General features: G+C 38.3%; 1 protein-coding gene across 5 annotated transcripts in view; it reads right to left on the bottom strand.

Moving 5' to 3' along the window:
- The window catches only part of sbf1 (SET binding factor 1), a 189,171-nt gene that overhangs the window by 18,198 nt on the left and 150,487 nt on the right, over positions 1–20,486 (bottom strand). For 3 of the 5 annotated variants that reach the window (XM_059987144.1, XM_059987147.1, XM_059987149.1), the window contains 8 exons: positions 20,242–20,316; positions 16,266–16,450; positions 14,375–14,551; positions 14,063–14,164; positions 12,120–12,305; positions 9,037–9,163; positions 1,490–1,620; positions 974–1,207 (listed from right to left, as the gene is read on the bottom strand). In XM_059987144.1, the coding sequence (XP_059843127.1) occupies positions 974–1,207; positions 1,490–1,620; positions 9,037–9,163; positions 12,120–12,305; positions 14,063–14,164; positions 14,375–14,551; positions 16,266–16,450; positions 20,242–20,316 (1,217 nt within the window). The remainder of the gene's footprint in view (positions 1–973; positions 1,208–1,489; positions 1,621–9,036; positions 9,164–12,119; positions 12,306–14,062; positions 14,165–14,374; positions 14,552–16,265; positions 16,451–20,241; positions 20,317–20,486) is intronic. The other 2 variants (XM_059987145.1, XM_059987148.1) reach the window with 1 other exon arrangement.

Raw genomic sequence — 20,486 nt, 5'->3', positions numbered from 1 at the left:
AAGCACAGAATGCTCAGGATATTATCGGGCTGCTGAAGCTTTTAGATATTAAAACAAGTGAGACCACAGAGGGACTTCAAAACATAAGTATGAATTTTAAAACTGAGGTGTAGGAGAGCGGGGGAGGGAGTACAAGGAGATAGTTTAGGTGTGATTGAGGACATGAAAATCAGATTTTGTATCACTTTAGTTGAAGGCTGATTGGCCAGGAATGCCTTGGATTGTTGAAACAAAGAGGTTACAATGACATGCATGAAGATTTCAACATTATAAGACTTGGGAAGAGGGAAAATTGATTAGAGATGGCAATAGGTGGTCTTTGCAATCGCTAGGATGATACATGTGTACTTGCTGCAGACTCAAATATTAAAGTAAAGCTTTGAGAATGCACTTTCAGATGCAGACTGCTCCCAAGAAGATGGTGCAAAGAGTGGTTAAAGTTTACGACAAGAACAAAAGATGACAGCATTTGCCTTCTCAGTGTTTCACTGGAGGAAATATCTGCTCGTCCAGTTCTGCATGTTAAAGCAGTCTGATCAGAGATACTTTACAGCCAAGAGCTTTCAATGATGAGGTAAAGATAAATGTTGATGAGGTAAAACTAACAATCAGAGTCAGAGAAATAATCAGATTATGTCCCCTCACACTGCATGGCAGACAGCAGAACAGATTCATGGATTCTGCACCCACACATTTGGACATAATAGTAGTGGAACAGAGACATGAGGGAAAAGGCTCAGCTGCACAGAAGCACAACCTCCACAGGTATTCCAATTCACAAAACCACTCCAGCCAAGGCCACAGGTTCTTACTATGAACCTACTGTTGGCATTTTCTCAAGGATAAATCAGGACATTCAAGCTAGATGAAACTCCTGCTGACCTTAATGTGAACCATAACCGCTATATAAATACAAGGAAGGCCCCTCCCACAACACACAGATTTAAGATTTAATCCCCAGTAATGACTTTACCTCCAACAATTTGCTAATGGCATCTGGTTGCATCTTATTCTGGTTGTCATAACAGGGCCAGACAATCTTACGCTGTGTCTGAGGAGCCGTGGTATCTGTTCTTTCCCCATCATCCACCGGCTCTTTTCGACCGTACACCAGCTCCCAATCATAGGGTGGCCCTTCAGAAAGTGTCTCATGTGTGTAATAATCCCAGATCTTCAGATTGGAAATGTTACTATATGGCCTCAAAACCTGCAATTTAAGAGGCTAGAATCAATGAGATTTATAAATTGTCAGTTCAACTGGACCAATGCTTGGTGGGATTATCGAAAGGCACCACTGTTAGATCAATAGTTAATGGGGTCATAACAGAAAATGCCAAATAGTCACTTATTACATTTTTTTGAAGAAAGCTCTCACTTCCGCAACAAACATGATCAGCCATGATCATACTGAATGGTGGTGCAGACTCGAAGGGCCGAATGGCCTACTCCTGCACCTATTTTCTATGTTTCTAACAGCAGGAAACCTCACCTCTCCATCTTCAGGTGCATATAGATAATTGAAGAACATTGGCGTTTTCTTACTCAGCCGATCAATGTAGTCCCACACAGATTTGTATATGTGTTGGCTCTTCTTTTCGCCTTTCTCTTCATACATTAGTCCTGTTGAATACAGTCAGAAAAAGTATCCTGTAAAACTAAATCAGGACTATTATGTTATACAACACTATGGGCATTTGCCCAGAAGGCAGAATAGGATGAGTAATGCTCTATAACCAGATGAGATTAAGTCTCAACTGGTAGACATTTTTCTCCCCCCATTCCAGTTTTCAACACCCTACTGGAGACCACGTACTCCTTCAGTTTATCAACCTGTACTGAATTCTGGAGGACAACTTAAATCAAAAGCCTCAGAGCAACATAACCAATAAATTATAATTATGGCTAACTAAATGGACAAGTGTTTAAATATTTCCCTCACTTGCATATTTATATATTTTCTTCATTTTTTAACCCACTCTTCTACCGGCTTACCTCTGGGATATGACACAAATATATCTACTCTCAGGGAATGAGGGACAATCTGGCAACTTGGGTGTTTGGTCATTGCCTTTTACCACAAACCAATTTTTTTGAGTAAAGTTTTTGTTGACAAGGCACAATGTGGCGAGCAAAGCTATAACTAGATTAATTGTATTTTGGTACCGTTACGTACTCGTGACACATGACAGTAGTATCCTTGTCACGTGACTGGGGTTGAAGCTATACTGGACTTGAGGTAATGGTCTTGTGATGGTGGAGTGACGTCATTTTCCCGCCAGTAGAGATCATGTGACATGTTTTTTCTTACAGGTTATAAAAGGAAGACCCCATCCTGTGAGGAGGGGCAGTTCGTGGCTGGATTTGCCAAGTTGACTTCATGCCACTGCGTGATTTAATGTGATGACGCAGTTTAGTTGAAAGATGAAGTTTTATCTAATGCCTAAAGTTTAAAAGGTCATTGCCAGCAGATACTTTACAATACTGCTAGTTTGAGAATCAGTGGAGAGTGAAGATCGGAGTTCGGGAGTTAAAGATCGAGGAGAATCACTTTACGACGGTGAAACGGGTTCGACCTTTGTTTGATCCTTATTTGGAAGGATTTCGTTGACTATTCTCATGTTAATCCCTGGGAATACCAGAAAGGATTGAGGATAGTGTGGAAGGAAAGGTCAGTGCCTTTAAGCCGTTTCGTAAATTCTTCGTGGGAAAAGTTCGACGCCGGGGATTGAAGCAAAACGACGTGAAAGAGAATTTAAATTGTCTTAAAAAGTCTCTCCCTTAAATGAACCGTGAGCATTTTGAACTTGTGGCAATCCTACTTAAAAGAACTGTTTTTGCAACATCGCTTTAAAGAACTGTTTTTGCAACATTGCTTTAAGAGCTGTTTAAGCTACTGCACAGCAGCTGATTTCCGGTTACGTTAGTGTTTGTTTACTTTTGGGGGGGTTTGTTTTCAGTGTTTAATAAACATGTTGTTTGTTATACAAACCCTTGCCGAACTCATATATTTATTGTTGCCTGAATATGTAACATAAATATGGGGGCTGCGTCCGGATTGGATCGTTTGAGTTTAAATGCTTGCTAACTTTTGAATCGGTGTTTTGGAAACGGGGAATGCTCGATTCTTTTGTTTAATTGGCTTGTGAGTGTTTTTCGGCAACAATGAATATTGATGAGTTTCTGGTTTCGCCAGATGAGGCGTTGTTGGCGAAGGCGAAAAAAACTGAGGTGTCTGAGATAGCTTGTAGACTGCAACTTAAAGCTATTTTGACGACTACATCAAAGGCTGTAATACAGAGAAAAATCACGTCGCACTATGTGGATTCGGGTGTTTTTGATGATTCGGTTTTAGAGTCGTTTCCAATAAGTAATCTGGAGATGCAGTTGCAAATCGAACAAATGAAAATGGAGCGTTATAAATTGGAGGCTGAACAAATGAAGAGGGAATTTGCATATGCAATGGAGGAATTAAGGTCTGGGAAACAGTCTTCTGGTTCTAAAAAGCCGTTTGTTACTAGTCAGGAAATTAAATTGGTCCCTCCATTTAGTGAAACAGAAGTGGAAAGATATTTTCAACATTTTGAAACTATTGCTCGGATGTTAGAGTGGCCGAAAGATAAATGGACAGTGTTGTTACAGAGTGTAATTAAAGGCAAAGCACAACAAGTTTATACAGCTTTAACTGCTGCGCAAGCACTTGATTATAATATTGTGAAAATGCATATTCTAAACACATACGAATTAGTCCCAGAAGCTTATAGGGAAAGATTCAGAAGTTTGAAAAAGTCTGTGGATAAAACTTATGTGGAATTTGCCTATGATAAAGTTGTGTGTTTTGAGAGATGGGTTTCTTCTAAAAATGTAAATAGGGACTATGGTACATTGAGAGAGCTAATTTTAATGGAGGAATTTAAAAGAAGCATTCCTGTTGAAGTAAAGACCTACTTAAATGAGAGGGGTACTGATAAATTGCAGGATTGTGCTAGATTCGCTGATGAGTATGCTTTAATCCATAAGAATAAATTTCCTCAGGGCAGAATTTTTAAGAGGAAAAATAACATGGAGACTCAAGGTAAATCAGATGTTAATGAGAAAGGTAAGGAGGAAGGAAAGCCTGTGAAGGAAAGACAGTTTGGTCTTATTTTGTAACTATTGTAAGAAGCCTGGCCATGTAATAGCTAACTGTTTCAGATTGAAAAAGAAAGAGAAGGAAGCAGTTCCAGATGCTTGTGTGCAACATACTGAAGCACCTGTAAAGTTACAGGGTTTGATAAACACAAATGAGGGTTTGTTAGAGGCTGACCAAGTTAAAAAGGGATATGATCATTTTATAACTGAAGGGTTTGTATCCTTGAATGAAGGATCTACTCTGGTGCCAATAAAAATCCTTAGGGATACTGGAGCTTCTCAATCACTGATGTTAGACAGTGTATTGAAGTTTAATGAAGAGTCTGATACTGGTGAGGTAAAGTACGTAAGAGGTGTTGGGAGTGATTTTATGCCTGTACATTTACATGAAGTAAATTTAAAGTCAGGGTTAGTTACAGGATTTGGTAAGGTAGGATTACAGCACAGTTTACCTGTGAAGGGTATTTCTTTATTATTAGGTAATGACTTGGCAGGTGGACAAGTTTTTCCTGAAGTGCATTTGACAATGGAGTCAGAGGAACCAGAGTTGAATTCTAACACAGATTCTTCCTGTGTTGTGACTAGAGCTTTGGCTAAAAAGATTGATGCGCAGAATGAGGTTGTTACTCAGGACTGTTCAACTCAGGATTTGGGTTTTGAGGATGTGTCAGAGACTTTCTTATCTTCGTTGTTTGAACAAGATTCTTGGAGTAAGTCTGACTATGAAGATTTATCTCTGTCTCAAAAGGAGATGATAGCAGAGCAGAATAGAGACCCTGAGATTATAAAATTAAGAGAACAAGCTTTACTAGGTAGTGAAATTGAGAAGGTGCCAGTAGGATATTACTTGGAAAAAGGAGTTTTGATGAGGAAGTGGAGATCACCTACAATTCCTGCAATTGGAATGTTATTTATCAGGCAGTTGTCCCGAAAGTTTATCGGAATGAGATTTTGACTTTAGCTCATAGTGTGCCTTTAGGTGGACATCAAGGGGTAAGGAAAACTGTGGACAAGATTTTAAAACATTTTTACTGGCCTGGTCTAAGAAAAGATGTGGCAATGTTTTGTAAAACGTGCCATACTTGTCAAATTGTGGGTAAACCAAATCAGATTACACCAGTAGCTCCATTACTACCTATTCCAGCATTTGGTGAACCGTTTTCTAAAGTTATTGTAGATTGGTCCATTACCAAAGACAAAAACTGGTTATCAGTATTTGTTGACTATAATGTGTACTTCGTCTAGGTTTCCAGAGGCAGTACCACTTAGGAATATAAAAGCTAAAACTGTGACAAAGGCTCTTATAAAATTCTTTACTTATTTTGGATTACCTAAGGAGATACAAACTGATCAAGGCAGTAATTTTATGTCTGGATTGTTTCAACAGATAGTTTATAAATTGGGAGCTAAGCAAATTACTTCGTCTGCATACCATCCAGAGTCGCAAGGTGCCTTGGAGAGGTTTCATTCTACCCTCAACAATATGATTAGGACATATTGTGTAGAAAATGAAAGTGACTGGGATGAGGGTATAAACCTAGTTTTATTTGCAGTAAGGGAATCGGTACAGGAATCTTTAGGTTTTAGTCCATTTGAACTTGTGTTTGGGCATCGAGTTAGAGGACCTTTAGCTTTATTGAAAGAACAGTGGATTAGTAAGGAAGTGCACACTAATTTGTTGGACTATGTGTTGAAATTTAAGGACAGGTTACATAAAGCTTGTAGCTTAGCCAAGGAAACTTTAAAATTGGCTCAGGAGAAAATGAAGACTTGGTATGATAAAGAAGCTAGGATGAGGATGTTTGAGCCTGGAGATAAGGTGTTGGTTCTTTTCCCAGTGCAGACAAATCCTTTACAAGCTAGATTTCATGGTCCTTATGAAATTGTGTCTAAAATCAATGATGTGGATTACCTGATAAAAACTCCAGATTGTAGAAGGTCAACACAACTTTGCCATATAAATATGATAAAACCATATTTTGAGAAACAATCTGATACTGTGACTGTTGTGGTTAGTGAGAATGAGTTTGATTTAACTAGGAACATGGTAGATGATTCATCTGCCTTTCATTCTAAATCCAACATTGTTTCTGTTAGGTTACCAAATTCAACCATTCTGGAAAATATTGATGAGAAATTAGCACATTTACAGCTAGAGCAGAAACAACAGATGAAGGAGTTAATTTTTAATTATAAGGAGTTGTTTCCAGATGTTCCAAGAAGGACTACTATAGTTTCACGTGATGTAGATGTTGGAGATGCCAAACCTATTAAACAACATCCATATAGGATGAACATAGAAAAATGTGAACTTGCTGAGAAAGAAATTGAAAATATGTTAGAGAATAATATTATTAGACATTCTAACTCGAATTGGAGTTCGCCATGTGTTATGGTGCCAAAACCAGATGGTAGTATTAGGTTTTGTACGGACTATAGGAAGGTGAATGCTGTAACGAAAACAGATGCATATCCAATTCCTAGAGTAGATGATTGTATAGATAAAGATGGAAAAGCAAAGTTCCTTACAAAGACTGATTTATTGATAGGGTATTGGTGTGTTCCATTAACGGACAGAGGTAGAGAGATTTCTGCATTTGTAACTCCATCTGGGTTATATGAGTATAATGTTCTTCCATTTGGGATGAAGAATGCCCCAGGTACTTTCCAGAGGATGATTAACTCTGTGATTCAGGGACTGAAAGATACTGATGCTTATATTGATGATTTAGTGACAGGAAATGATACTTGGGAAGCACACATTATTGCGGTGGAGAAATTGTTTGAAAGGCTTTCAAAAGCTAACTTAACTATTAATTTAGCTAAGAGTGAATTTGGACATGCCACTGTAACTTACCTTGGTTATGTTGTGGGTCAAGGTAAGGTAGCTCCTGTTCAGGCAAAAGTTGAGGCAATTTTAGAGATTCCCACTCCAACGGGGAAGAAAACTCTCAGAAGATTTTTAGGAATGGTAGGATATTATGGAAAATTTTGTAAGAATTTTGCTAATGTTGCCCTTCCATTAACTAACCTTCTGCAGAAGAATGTGAAGTTTCTGTGGACAGTGCCTTGTCAAGAAGCATTTGAAAAATTGAAAACAATGAAATGTCAACAACCTGTGCTTAAGGCACCTGACTTTGAATAACCTTTTTCATTGGCTGTGGATGCTAGTGATGAGGCTGCAGGAGCAGTATTAATGCAAAGGAATGAAGGTGATGAGGTTGATCATCCAGAAGCTTACTTTTCTAAGAAATGTAATAAGCATCAAAGAAACTATTCGACAATAGAGAAAGAATTGTTATCTCGTTTTAGCTTTGGAATATTTTGAGGTATATGTTGGTACAACTCAAAAACCACTTATTGTTTACACTGATCATAATCCGTTAGTTTTTCTGAGTAAGATGAAAAACAAAAACAGAAGATTATTAAATTGGAGTTTGATGTTACAAGAGTACAATATTGTGATAACTCATATTAAAGGTAAAGATAATGTGTTGCTGATTGTCTATCTTGACGTTGAATGTACAATGCAATTTTTTTTGTGGAGTGGTTTTTTTTTTCAATTGTAACACTCCTACTGTATTGTGAGTTATAAGCTGTTATATGATGGTATTGTATATTGTGTATGTTATAAAATGCATACATTTGTTTTTTCTGTAAGCAATTGTTAAAAATTTTTGTTCTTATCAGACCAAAAATGTTTTTTTTGGAGGAAGGTGTTACGTACTCGTGACACATGACAGTAGTACCCTTGTCACTTGACTGGGGTTGAAGCTATACTAGACTTGAGGTAATGGTCTTGTGATGGTGGAGTGACGTCATTTTCCCGCCAGTAGAGATCATGTGACATGTTTTTTCTTACAGGTTATAAAAGGAAGACCCCATCCTGTGAGGAGGGGCAGTTCGTGGCTGGATTTGCCAAGTTGACTTCATGCCACTGCGTGATTTAATGTGATGACGCAGTTTAGTTGAAAGATGAAGTTTTATCTAATGCCTAAAGTTTAAAAGGTCATTGCCAGCAGGTTCTTTGCAATACTGCTAGTTTGAGAATCAGTGGAGAGTGAAGATCTGAGTTCGGGAGTTAAAGATCGAGGAGAATTGCTTTACGACGGTGAAACGGGTTCGACCTTTGTTTGATCCTTATTTGGGAGGATTTTGTTGACTATTCTCGTGTTAATCCCTGGGAATACCAGAAAGGATTGAGGATAGTGTGGATGGAAAGCTCAGTGCCTTTAAGTCGTTTCATTCTGTTTTGTAAATTCTTCGTGGGAAAAGTTCGACGCCGGGGATCGAAGCAAAATGACGTGAAAGAGAATTTAAATCGTCTTAAAAAGTCTCTCCCTTAAATGAACCGTGAGCATTTTGAACTTGTGGCAATCCTACTTAAAAGAACTGTTTTTGCAACATCGCTTTAAGAACTGTTTAAGCTGCCGCACAGCAGCTGTTTCCGGTTACATTAGTGTTTGTTTACTTTTGGGGGGTTTGTTTTCAGTGTTTAATAAATGTGTTGTTTGTTATATAAACCCTTGCCGAACTCATATATTTATTGTTGCCTGAATATGTAACAGTACGAAGCATCTGACCGCTAACATTCTACTCAGAGACCAGCACTGCATTGAAATCTAGAGAGCAAGTTGAAATGGAAAACATCAGAGTAATAAGCAATCAGAACTCTCAATCAGGCTGCCAAAATCTTTGGGCTTTGGGGACCTTTTCACAAAATTGCAGGCTGATACTGTTGCCAATTCTTCTGGATGCTTGATGCTCTAACAAATGCAAAGTGTGAATTAGAGCAGCTTGCTTACCCATCCTACACCCCCATGTTAGCCCAAACAGACATCATTCTCTGCATGCACCACCTGCTCCCACACTCTTAAGACGACAACTAGAAGCTGGTTGCAGTTTTACCATATTCAATCCTTTCATGATCAGAATCCAGCAAGAAAGTTCGGAAGCGGTTGGACACATAATGATATGCCAAAAATTTCAAGTAGTATAGACTGAACTCGAACTCCATCGGAAACTGCAAATGAATCTGAAAACAGAAAAGAGTCATTGAGGGGAACTGCCCATAGGAGCTGAGCAAATATCCACTGGTGAGAAAGAATAAATTGTGACAGGAACTGGAACACTATTAGTTACTGATTGTCAGCACAGCCACACATCGTGATGGCCTTACAGGAAGGGGTGGATTGTAGTGAGATTAAATGGATGAAATAATCACACTGGATATAAAATAAGAGGGCATATAAGATCTAGAAAGTGCAGTGATGGAGTGCAGAGAACTCAGTTCAATTAGATTGGCTTTCTGGTGTGATCACTGACTACACTAGAGGTTGAAATGTTATTTAATTCATCAATTTACATTGATTAGATCCAGTCAGTAAATTAATAATCTGAATGGCCGAGTTACTCAGAAACCATTATTCTTTCTATCATTTAATCCCAATTACTGAAGTATCACTTGTGACTAATAAAAATGCTGTTAATTATTATTTTTAGAGACTATACTGTTGTGTAATTTTATTTTTATTTAGAAATACATCACAGTTACAGGCCCTATTGGCCTAATAAGCCCATGCCACCCAATTACACCCATGCGATCAATTAACCTACTAGCCCATACATCTTTGGAATGTGCGATGAAACTCATGCACCCAGAGGAATCCTATGCGAGTACAGGGAGAACTTATAAACTCCTCCAGTGGCAGAAAATTGAATCTGGGGTGCTGGCGCTGAAATAACATTCACCAGCTGCTATACTATTGTGCTGCTTTAATTTATTTGACAATTTTACAGAAAGGAAAAGAATTTTATATTTCTCTAATAGTTTACATGATGATTGTCCCTAAGTCTAGAACATGGAGATAGTGTGGCAGCCAACTGAATGGAACAAAGCCCAACAAGACAATAATGACAAGATAATCTTGTGACACTATTAATGTGATAAATATTAACCAAGGTATAGGAATAAGTTTTAAAATAATACCATTGGTGACCTAATTAATGTTCTACTGAGGGAGAAGATTAAGGCTCAAAACAAAGATGCAGCAAGTAAAACTGTCCTGGACCCATAATATAAATATTGTGAAGAAAGCATGACAGTGCCTCTACTTCCTCAAGAGTCTGCAGAGGTTCAGCTGTCATCAAAAATCTTGGCAAATTTCTATAGATGTGTTGTGGAAAGCATTCTGGTTGTATAATGGCCTGGCAATGGGAACACCAATGCCTTTGAATGGAAAGTCCTACAAAAGGAAGTGGATTTGGTTCAGTACATCATGGGTAAATCCCTCCCAACCATTGAGCATATCTATGTGAAATATTGCTGTAGAAAACAGCATCCACCATCAAAGATCTTCACCACCTAGACCATACTCTTCTCGTTGCTGCCATCAGGTAGAAGATACAGGAACCTTGGGAACTGGAACTTCAAGTCACTTTCAGATGATCAATGGAATAAAATTTGTCATTTGGTTAACAATTCATCTATCTGCGCCCATCACTCCTTGATTCATTTCAAGGTAGTGCACAGGTCGCATATATCAAAAGATAAACTAGTGCATATTTTTTCTAATATAAATCCCACCTGTGACAGATGCAACACTGAGGTGGCTACCTTAACTCATATGTTTTGGTCCTGCATAAAGTTAAATAATTTTTGGAGAGATGTTTTTAGAACGTTATCAAAAGACATAGGTTTGGACCCACAACCCAATTCATTTAGGGCAATCTTTGGGATTATACATATTTCCGCTCAACGCATGATAGCTTTCTCAACTTTATTGGCTAGGAGAGCTATTCTATTGTATTGGAAGGATCCCAATCCACCTACTGTTTTTTTCTGGCTCTCCTCCATTATGTCATGTTTAAGTTTGGAGAAAATTAGGGAGTCGGACGTTTGATACATCTTTTAAATTTGAGCAAACTTGGCAACCTTTTATTCAATATTTTCACATGATCTAATTCTTTTTTACTTTTTCAGTTAATTTTTTTTCTTCTCCGTGAAGTTTTAGATTTGACAAGAAGGATTTTTTCCTTTTATTAAAATTGTATCCTCAAAATGGACTGCCCAGTCCCCCCACTTTTTTTTGGTTTTAGGTTAGTTTAGTGGTTTTTTCTCTCTCAATAACAGAAATTTTTGAGTCTTTTTTTTCCTATGAATTGTTAAGAGGAGATGTGGTTCTTTTCTTTATATTAACCTAATACTATATATGATTTGGACAGTGTATATTCCTTTCTTTCTACTATTATTGACCTATGTATTTGAGATAATTTCTCCTCTGACTTGTATTTATCCTTATTCTTTTAAATCAATAAAAAAGATTGAAAATGAGAAAATACAGGGGCCTCAAGACGCACCCCACCAGGTTCAAGAACAGTTACTACCCCTCAACCATCCAGGTTCTTTGAACAACAGATGATAACTATACTCATTTAAGGACTCTTATATCTTGTTATTTCATGCTCATTATTTATTGCTATTTATTTATATTTGCATTTGCAGTTTGTTTACAGTTAATAGTTCCTGATATTTACAGTTACTGTTCTATAGATGTGCTAATTATGCCAGCAATAAAAGAATTTCAGGGTTGTATTGGTGACATGTAAGTACTCTGATAATAAGTTTTACTTTGAACTTTAATTCATTCATTTAACACTGCACACAACATGAATGACAAGCATATGTAAATAAAATACTATCTAAACTGGTTAATGCTTCCAACAAAGTAAATAATAAGGAATTCATGATTCATTAAGTATATTACAAAGTAATCTTATCAAGGTATTAATATCAATCTTCCTACATTGTGTACTTCTCCTTGAACTCCAATCAGTGATGGAACCACTGAGATAGATGAGAAAAAGAAGACAATAGCTCTGAGTCTTTAAATACATGGAGCAGAAATATATTGGAAGGAAAATAGAATTCTGAGTAACTCCGTATTTGCTACAGTGAAAAAGGCCAAAGAACCAGTGGCCACTTTACCTACCTGATGTACACAGTCAAGAAATTGCAGAAAGACTGGTGTGAAGCCACTGCTCTGACTAGCCATTGTTTGAGCACCACGGTGACTGAAACGATGCCCAAATGACAGCCACTCCTTCTCAACCAGAAGTCGGAAGCCCTCCAATGTTCTGTAATGTTGGTCAGACAACAACTGCACTAAGGACACTACCTGAAAGCAATTCAAGGATAAGTCAGAATATCAACTCCCCATATTTTACTGTGCAATAGCTGTTAGAAAAAAATAGTTGAGTTGTAATGTAAAACTCTTTAATCTCACCATCTCTGTGTGCTATTAACATGTTCTCCTAATTCTCTTCACTTAACTGTCAATATAAATTAGCTGTGCTTTGTACTCATCAAGAGTAGAGTTCAGTTATATCAATTAAAACAATTATTCCCTGTGGTAGTGAATTTCACATTCTAATCACACAATGAAAGTTTCTCCTGAATTCCCAATAGTACATTCAAAAGTACCTTATATTTATGACTTTTAGCTCTGAATTCCTTAACTGACAGCAGGTCTACAACTTCTATAATATAGACGACCTACACTTGGTCACCTCCTCCTGGCTTTCCTTTACTGTATAACAGCCCTGACATCTGAACAGTATTTCCAGTTAATTATTTCAGCTTTGGTATCACCCTTGCACAATATTTTTGCATCTTCAGTAATTATTTTTATATTATGAAGATCCTAATTCATAAAACTCCTAGTGCATTTTTACTCTGGTTCTAAACTAACAATAATGCAATTTCTCTCATTCTGAATTCTATTCTACTAGAAATGAATTCCAGGATTTTAGTATTTTAATAGTGCTTTATTGGTATTATACAAATGCAAGTCAATCTCCTATTTAGTGTTGAAAAATTTATTGCCAAAAATTATAGATGAAGTATATTTAGAATTCTGGTGACTGTGCAATGAGAATTGGAAACCAATTTATACACAGCAAATTTCCAGAAACAGCAATGCTAATAACTCAGTTCTTGAATTTTTTTTTTAATTGGTTGAGGGATAACTATAGGCTAGGCAACAGCACCATTTCACTTGCTATTCCACTGAACCCATGAAAGGCTGCATCTAAATGGGAAATGTTCTGTCATATAAACAACATGCTTCGCCAATGTTTTCACCAACACTCTGCACTGATCACAGTAACTGCAGAATTAGCCTGTACCTATCCTCACATACTGTAGCTCCTACAGATTGAACCCTCCACCCCTCTTCAGCTGCTAAATATATTTTCTTTGTCTTGCAAAATCTGCTCCACATCAACAAATCAGCTGTGGTGCAACTAAGGGTGGACTTTAAAAATATAACCACACTGAGTTTAAAAGGGATTGCTGCACCATCTTTGGTCAACTAACTGGCAGCAAAAAAATAAAGATCATGATTAATACAAACATTACCTCACAATTAACAGTTTGTGAAATGTTTTCTTTGAGGAAACTTTAGAGCCCAATGGGTAAAAGATTTTTCAGGTCAGATAAAGATACAGAGTCAACCTTGACTCAGCTGGTGTCACTTGAATCATCAGGCAAGATGCTGAGCTTCAATCATTCTGTTTTCTCCTGCTAGGAAGTCTTCACAGGAGGGAAGTATGGACACACATGGAGAGTGTATGTAGGCACTGATGTGCCTACAAACTGAGAGAAGCCAGGCTCCTATCAGACATGCTATCACAATCTTTTTAATGCGTTTGCAGGAAAATGATCACAAAAGCGCAGCTCATAAATGTGGACCCTGAACCCTAAATGTAGTGAGCAGCTCCAAGTCATGATGAAAACTTTTTAATAATCACCATGAAGATGTATTCTTTTCTCTTACGAATGTATAAAAATCACAAACCATGTTGGATTCAAAAGTGAACTGATGGTTTCAAGACTGTGTAAACAAACTTCAGCTTGCTAATTAACAGCAGATACCTGAGTGGTTACATCCCAGCCATCCTCCAGACTGATGAGCACTGAGGATCCGTTGTCCAATAATTCAACAACCAGCACGGAGACCTGGAGCAACTTGTGCAGCTATTAAAGGAAAACAAAACTAGGGGTCAGAGCAGGGGGAAAGTAGAGAGGTCTGAGAAGAGGAACTAGAGCTGGGGAAGGCAGAAAGGGATCAGAGCTGAATGACAGAAAATGCGGCAAGAGCTGGAGAAGACAGAAGAGGAGTTGTCAGATTTGTAGGGGAAATTGATGGGAATGCACACGAAGGAACAAGAAATATAGCTGAAATACCTGAGAGAGCCAGTCTGATTCCTCCAGCGAACGGTAGAAGGACAGGTTAGGATCAGTGGATGCTGAACTTGGCACACATGCCTTCATCAGCTTCTTAAAGCTGTTTTTCACTTGTCGGACATCAAATATTTCAATGGGAACAACTTCCCATTGCTGCAGAGGGTCTTGTTTTGCCCCCTAGAGAAAGAATGAAATAATTGAGTTTCCTGCCTACTGCAAACTCAGTATACAATAGTGAACGGTGTGTGTATATGTATGTGTATATAGGATGTATTAGGAAAATTTTCCCTCGGAATGGTATATCAACCATTGGATTCAAGGGATCCACTTTGGGTTATCTTTGTTTGCAGTTATCTGATTTTCAGTCTACACACTGATTGCAAGCTATGATCAATTTATCTACCAAATCCAATTGCTGCCAGATACCCACCTATGAGAGAGAAATATCAGATTTCCTTTTGGGTCTCCATTTCAAACAAACATTAGGCAATTCTACATCACATTCCATGCTACAGAAAATTCCCAATTCTGAGTCAACACCAATGAGTGCGAAGATGACAGAGACCAGAGCAAAGATGTGAAGATGTTGTGTTGCCTTTTTTCCCCTCTTCGTTATGAATGAAACAAATGCAGTGGGGAACATATGGATGTTATTTATTAGGATTTCCAGAAGGTGTTTGATAAGGTGCCACGTAAAAGACTTGTCCATAAGATAAGGATACATAGAGAATTGGGGGAGATGTATTAGCATGGATAGAGGATTGGTCAACTAATAGAAAGCAGAGAGTTGGGATACACAGGTGTTTTTCTGGTTGGCAATCAGTGGTGAGCAGTATGCTGCAGGGGTCAGTGCTAGTCCCGCGACTGTTCATGATGTACATTAACAACCTGGAAGAGGGGACTGAATGTAGTGTATCAAAGTTTGCTGATGACACTAAATTAAGTGGAAAAGCAAATTAAGCAGAGGATACAAAAAGCCTGCAGAGAGATATAGAAAGGTTAAGTGTGCGTGCAAGGGTCTGGCAGATGGAGTACAAGGTTGGTAAATGCAAGGTCATCCACTCTGGAAGATAAGATTATTATTTAAATGGTAAAAGATTGCAGCATGCTGCTGTGCAGAGGGACCTGGGCATGCTTGTGCATGAATCATAAAAGGTTGGTTTGCAGGTGCAGCAGACTGTCAAGAAGGCACATGGAATGTTGGCCTTCATTGCTAAAGGGATTGAATTTAAGAACAGGGAGGTTATGCTGCAACTGTATAAAGTACTGATGAGGGTGCATCTGGAGTATTACAGGCAGTTCTGGTCTCCTTACTTGAGGAAGGATATACTGCTTTGGAGGGGTGTAGAGGAGGTTCACCAGGTTGATTCCAGAGATGAGGGGGTTAGACTATGAGGAAAGATCGAGTCGCCTGAGACTGTACTCGTTGGAATTCAGAAAAATGAAAGGAGATCCTATAGAAACATATAAAATTATGAAAGGGATAGATAAGAGAGGGGCTGGAAAGTTGTTTCCACTGGTAATTGGGACTAGAACTAAGAGACATAGCCTCAAGATTCAGGGCAATAAATGTAGGATGGAGACAAGGAGGAACGGCTTTTCCCAAAGAATGGTGAATCTGCAGAATTCTCTGCCCAATGAAGCAGTGGAGGCTAAATATATTTAAGACAAGGTTGGATAGACTTTTGCACAGTAGGGGAATTAAGGGTTATGGGGAAAAGGCAGGTAGGTGGAGGTGTGTCCATGGCCAAATCAGCCATGATTTTATTGAATGGCGGAGCAGGCTTGACGGGCCAGAATGGCCTACTCCTGCTCCTATTTCCTGTGTTCTTACGTTATGTTCTTATGTACTTCAAGTTTGGTCTCAAGCGTTTAAAAGTAACATTCTCACTTTTAGCTGAGACTTCTCTCCGATGATGTAAAGGCCTGCTCGCTGCTGCCTGAAGTAGTGCGAATCTGATGGACCTCCATTTGCTTGCGGGGACAGTGTCTCTTTGCCTGCTAATCGGAACCCCACATCTGAACTCAGGGAGTAAGCACTCAATCGACCACTGCCCCGAATACTGCCCCACTTCCCTGGAATAGAAAGTAAAATCAGCAGTTAATATTAAATTGCCATCTCTGCTTTAAACTGGATCTTTGTTGTAGCAAGACTACTAGCATTAGTCACCAATTCTCTGTCATTATCTTCAGGCTGTTACATGAGATGGAGTGGGTTATGGAAAGCAAATGGGGATATGGGTAGAGTTATGGAAGGAGATGGATGCTTGAAGGCAAAATGGGTGGAAAAGGGCTGATGACACCAGGGAAAGTTGGGAAAAGAAAGAAGGGTGGATTGCTAACCCAAAATGTCAACTGATTTCTTTTTCCACAGAGAGTGCTCAATTGGCTTAGTTCTTTTTGCATTTGTTTTTGCTTCAGATTCTCGTATCTGCAGTTTTATTTGCTTTGCAAAGTAATTTGTTTTTTTTATAGTTTATTGTACACCACATTTTACATGTTGACATAGTGGCAAAGTGAGCAAATTGCAGGCCTATTGAAAATCAACAGGTATAGATGACAAATGCAGGCAATGACAGCAAAATGGCAAGTACGCATCCAAATTTATCATAAGGATCATTATGCAGACATGCCAATTAAAACAATCAAAAGTTTTAAAGACATTTAGGAAAGGGAAAAGATAATGAATAAACTAATCAGCTTGGCTAGGATGAAACCACTGGGTGGTTGCACCAGTACAGATTATAAATAGTTGGGGGAAGAGATATTTTTACAGATATGGAAACAAAATTTGCAAGAAAGGGGAATAGAGTGCAAGCTTAATGTTTTTATCTCGCTTTTCAAATAGTGGAGAGCAAGTTTAAGAAACTGTAGAGCAGGCAGTTTAATGATCAGACTGATAATGGAAGGATTACTTGATTTTTTCAGAAAACATTCAGAGACTGAAAGTACAAGAATAGTCAAGAAGGATTCTAAAACCATAAGTAGTTAATGTCTGAGTAGACTCAAAAAGACACAATAAACTTGCAAATGGACATACAGTTGACCACAAACTTCAATTATGATAGCTGATAAATATATTTTAGGCATAATGGGAAATGAATATCTAAAAAAAGTTCAAGAAGAGAAGAAATACACAAATTTTGAAAGTAGCAATGCAATTTAATCAGGTCATTAAAGTGCAAGGAATATAATGGGAATATCACATCTAGGCAAACAGCATGAATAGAATTTATGCTGTACTACATCAAGTACTGTAAACAGTCCTGATGTTCATATTAAGGCACTCTACAGGGTATAGAAAAGACTTAGTAAAACAATTCTATTGCTCATTTCAGAATAACAGTCACTAGTAACTCCAACACCTATTGCCTCAAGAAGGTGTTGATGAGCCACTTGATTGAACCTCTATATAATCTTTCTGGTGATTATAGTCCAATACTTTTGAGTAGGGAATTCTAAGATTCAGACCCAATGAAAGGATGGGAAATACTGGATGATATGTTTCTACCTAGTTATGATCTTGCATCTCATTGTCTGTCTGCACTATACTTCCCTTATACCTAACACTTTATTCTAACACACACAGTGGCATGCAAAAGTTTGGGCACCCTGGTCAAAATTTCTGTTACTGCGAATAGCTAAGCGAATAAAAGATGACCTGATTTCCAAAAGGCATAAAGTTAAAGATGACACATTTCTTCAATATTTTAAGCAAGATTACTTTTTTATTTCCATCTTTTACAGTTTCAAAAAAGGAAAAGGGCCCGAAGAAAAAGTTTGGGCACCCTGCATGGTCATTACTCAGCAACACCCCCTTTGGCAAGTATCACAGCTTGTAAACACTTTCTGTAGCCAGCTAAGTCTTTCAATTCTTCTTTCACCCATTCTTCCTTGCAAAAGGCTTCTAGTTCTGTGAGATTCTTGGGCCGTCTTGCACACACTGCTTTCTTGAGGTCTATCCACAGATTTTCGATGATGTTTAGGTTGGGGGACTGTGAGGGCCATGGTAAAAACTTCCAGCTTGCGCCTCTTGAGGTAGTCCATTGTGGATTTTGAGGTGTCTTCAGCTTTTTTTTTTACAGATGGTGTGATGTTTGCTTCCAGAATTTGCTGGTATTTAATTGAATTCATTCTTCCTTCTACCAGTGAAATGTTCCCCAAGCCACTGGCTGCAAAACAAGCCCAAAGCATGATCGATCCAACCGCGTGCTTAACAGTTGGAGAGGTGTTCTTTTCATGAAATTCTGCACCCTTTTTTCTCCAAACATACCTTTGCTCATTGCAGCCAAAAAGTTCTATTTTAACTTCATCAGTCCACAGGACTTGCTTCCAAAATGCATCAGGCTTGTTTAGATGTTCCTTTGCAAACTTCTGACACTGAATTTTGTGGTGAGGACACAGGAAAGCTTTTCTTCTGATGACTCTTCCATGAAGGTCATATTTGTACAGGTGTCACTGCACAGTAGAACAGTGCACCACCACTCCAGAGCCTGCTAAATCTTCCTGAAGGTCTTTTGCAGTTAAACGGGGGTTTTGATTTGCCTTTCTAGCAATCCTACTAGCTGTTCTCTTGGAAAGTTTTCCTGGTCTTCCAGACCTCAACTTGACCTTCACCATTCCTGTTAGCTGTCATTTCTTAATTACATTACAAACTGAGGAAATGGCTACCTGAAAACGCTTTGCTACTTTCTTATAGCCTTCTCCTGCTTTGTGGGCATCATTTATTTTAATTTTCATAGAGCTAGGCAGCTGCTTAGAGGAGTCCATGGCTGCTGATTGTTGGGACAAGGTTTGAGGAGTCAGGGTAATTATAAAGCATTGAAATTTGAATCACCTGGCCTTTCCTAACAATGACTGTGAACAAGCCATAGCCCTAACAAGCTAATTAAGGTCTGAGATGTTGGAAAAAGTTATCTGAGAGTTAAAATCTCTCGGGGTGCCCAAATTTTTGCATAGTGCTCCTTTCCTTTTTTTCCCCACTCTAAAATTGTACAAAACAAAAATAATACACTAATCTTGCTTAAAATGTTGAAAAGAATGTTTCATCTTTAACTTTATGACTTTTGGAGATCAGTTCGTCTTCTACTCACTTAACTATTCACAGTACCAGAAATTTTGACCAGGGGTGCCCAAACTTTTGCATGCCACTGTACCTAACCTAACACATGCACTAAACTTGTCAAGTAACTACAATGCGCTTTGTAAATGGTATACAATGCAGTCTCCGATTAATAGTGGCAGAGTACCACCGACTCTTTTGTTCTGGATCGAGTTTCTTCAATTTTAGAGCTACCCTTATCCAGGCAAGTCAAAGTATTCCATTATATTCCTGACTTGCATCCTGTAGGAGGCAGATAGATGGCTTTGGAGAGTTAAGATATCTACTTTTGTAGCTGCAGTATTTGTGGCTGGCATATTTAAATTTCTAATTAATGTTGACTCTGCCCCCACCCCCAAGGAATTGATGACAATGCAGTGGAAGGTATGGGATTGAGAGGTTATGTTTATATAAACAGCAACATGTTACAATGGTCAACACCATGCAGAGCAAGTTGCAAGCAGATGCAAGACTTTTAATATATAATGGATTATATAATAACTGAAATAGTTATTCAGTAATTATTATACAAAGATATAGCTAATTTCAACATACTCATCCCTTGCAGCATTATCTGCTGCTGAGCAAAAACTTAAGCCACAACTAATTTAGTCATGAGAGTACAACAGAATGTTAGAAGTGTTAGAACAGGAGGCAATGTCAGTTTGTATAACAGGGTTATTTCTTGCGTGTGCTTATTCTTAGTGTTAGCCCTTTCAAACACAAGGGTAGTATCGGTTATTTGCCTTGTGCTCAATTACTATACCTTGAGGGCTTTCTCTCTCCTTCGTTGTGGCCCTTGGATTCGCCAGAGTGATTACTCTGGCTCTGTTTCCTAATACTGAGAAGGCACAGCAGAAAATTAAGTCGGTGAATTTTCTCCAGAATTAAGCACTACCTGTCACATGACAGTCACACATTAAAACCAGTACCATAGGCAGCATTAATCAGCTGTAGTGGTCAGACATATGTCTCAATGAATATATAACAATGATTTGGTACTGCACATTG

The sequence above is a fragment of the Hypanus sabinus genome, chromosome 13 (genome assembly GCF_030144855.1).
Source record: "Hypanus sabinus isolate sHypSab1 chromosome 13, sHypSab1.hap1, whole genome shotgun sequence".
In the NCBI taxonomy this organism is placed as follows: domain Eukaryota; kingdom Metazoa; phylum Chordata; class Chondrichthyes; order Myliobatiformes; family Dasyatidae; genus Hypanus; species Hypanus sabinus.
Note: the sequence above shows the minus strand (reverse complement) of the source record. Positions and strands in the feature narration are given on the sequence as shown.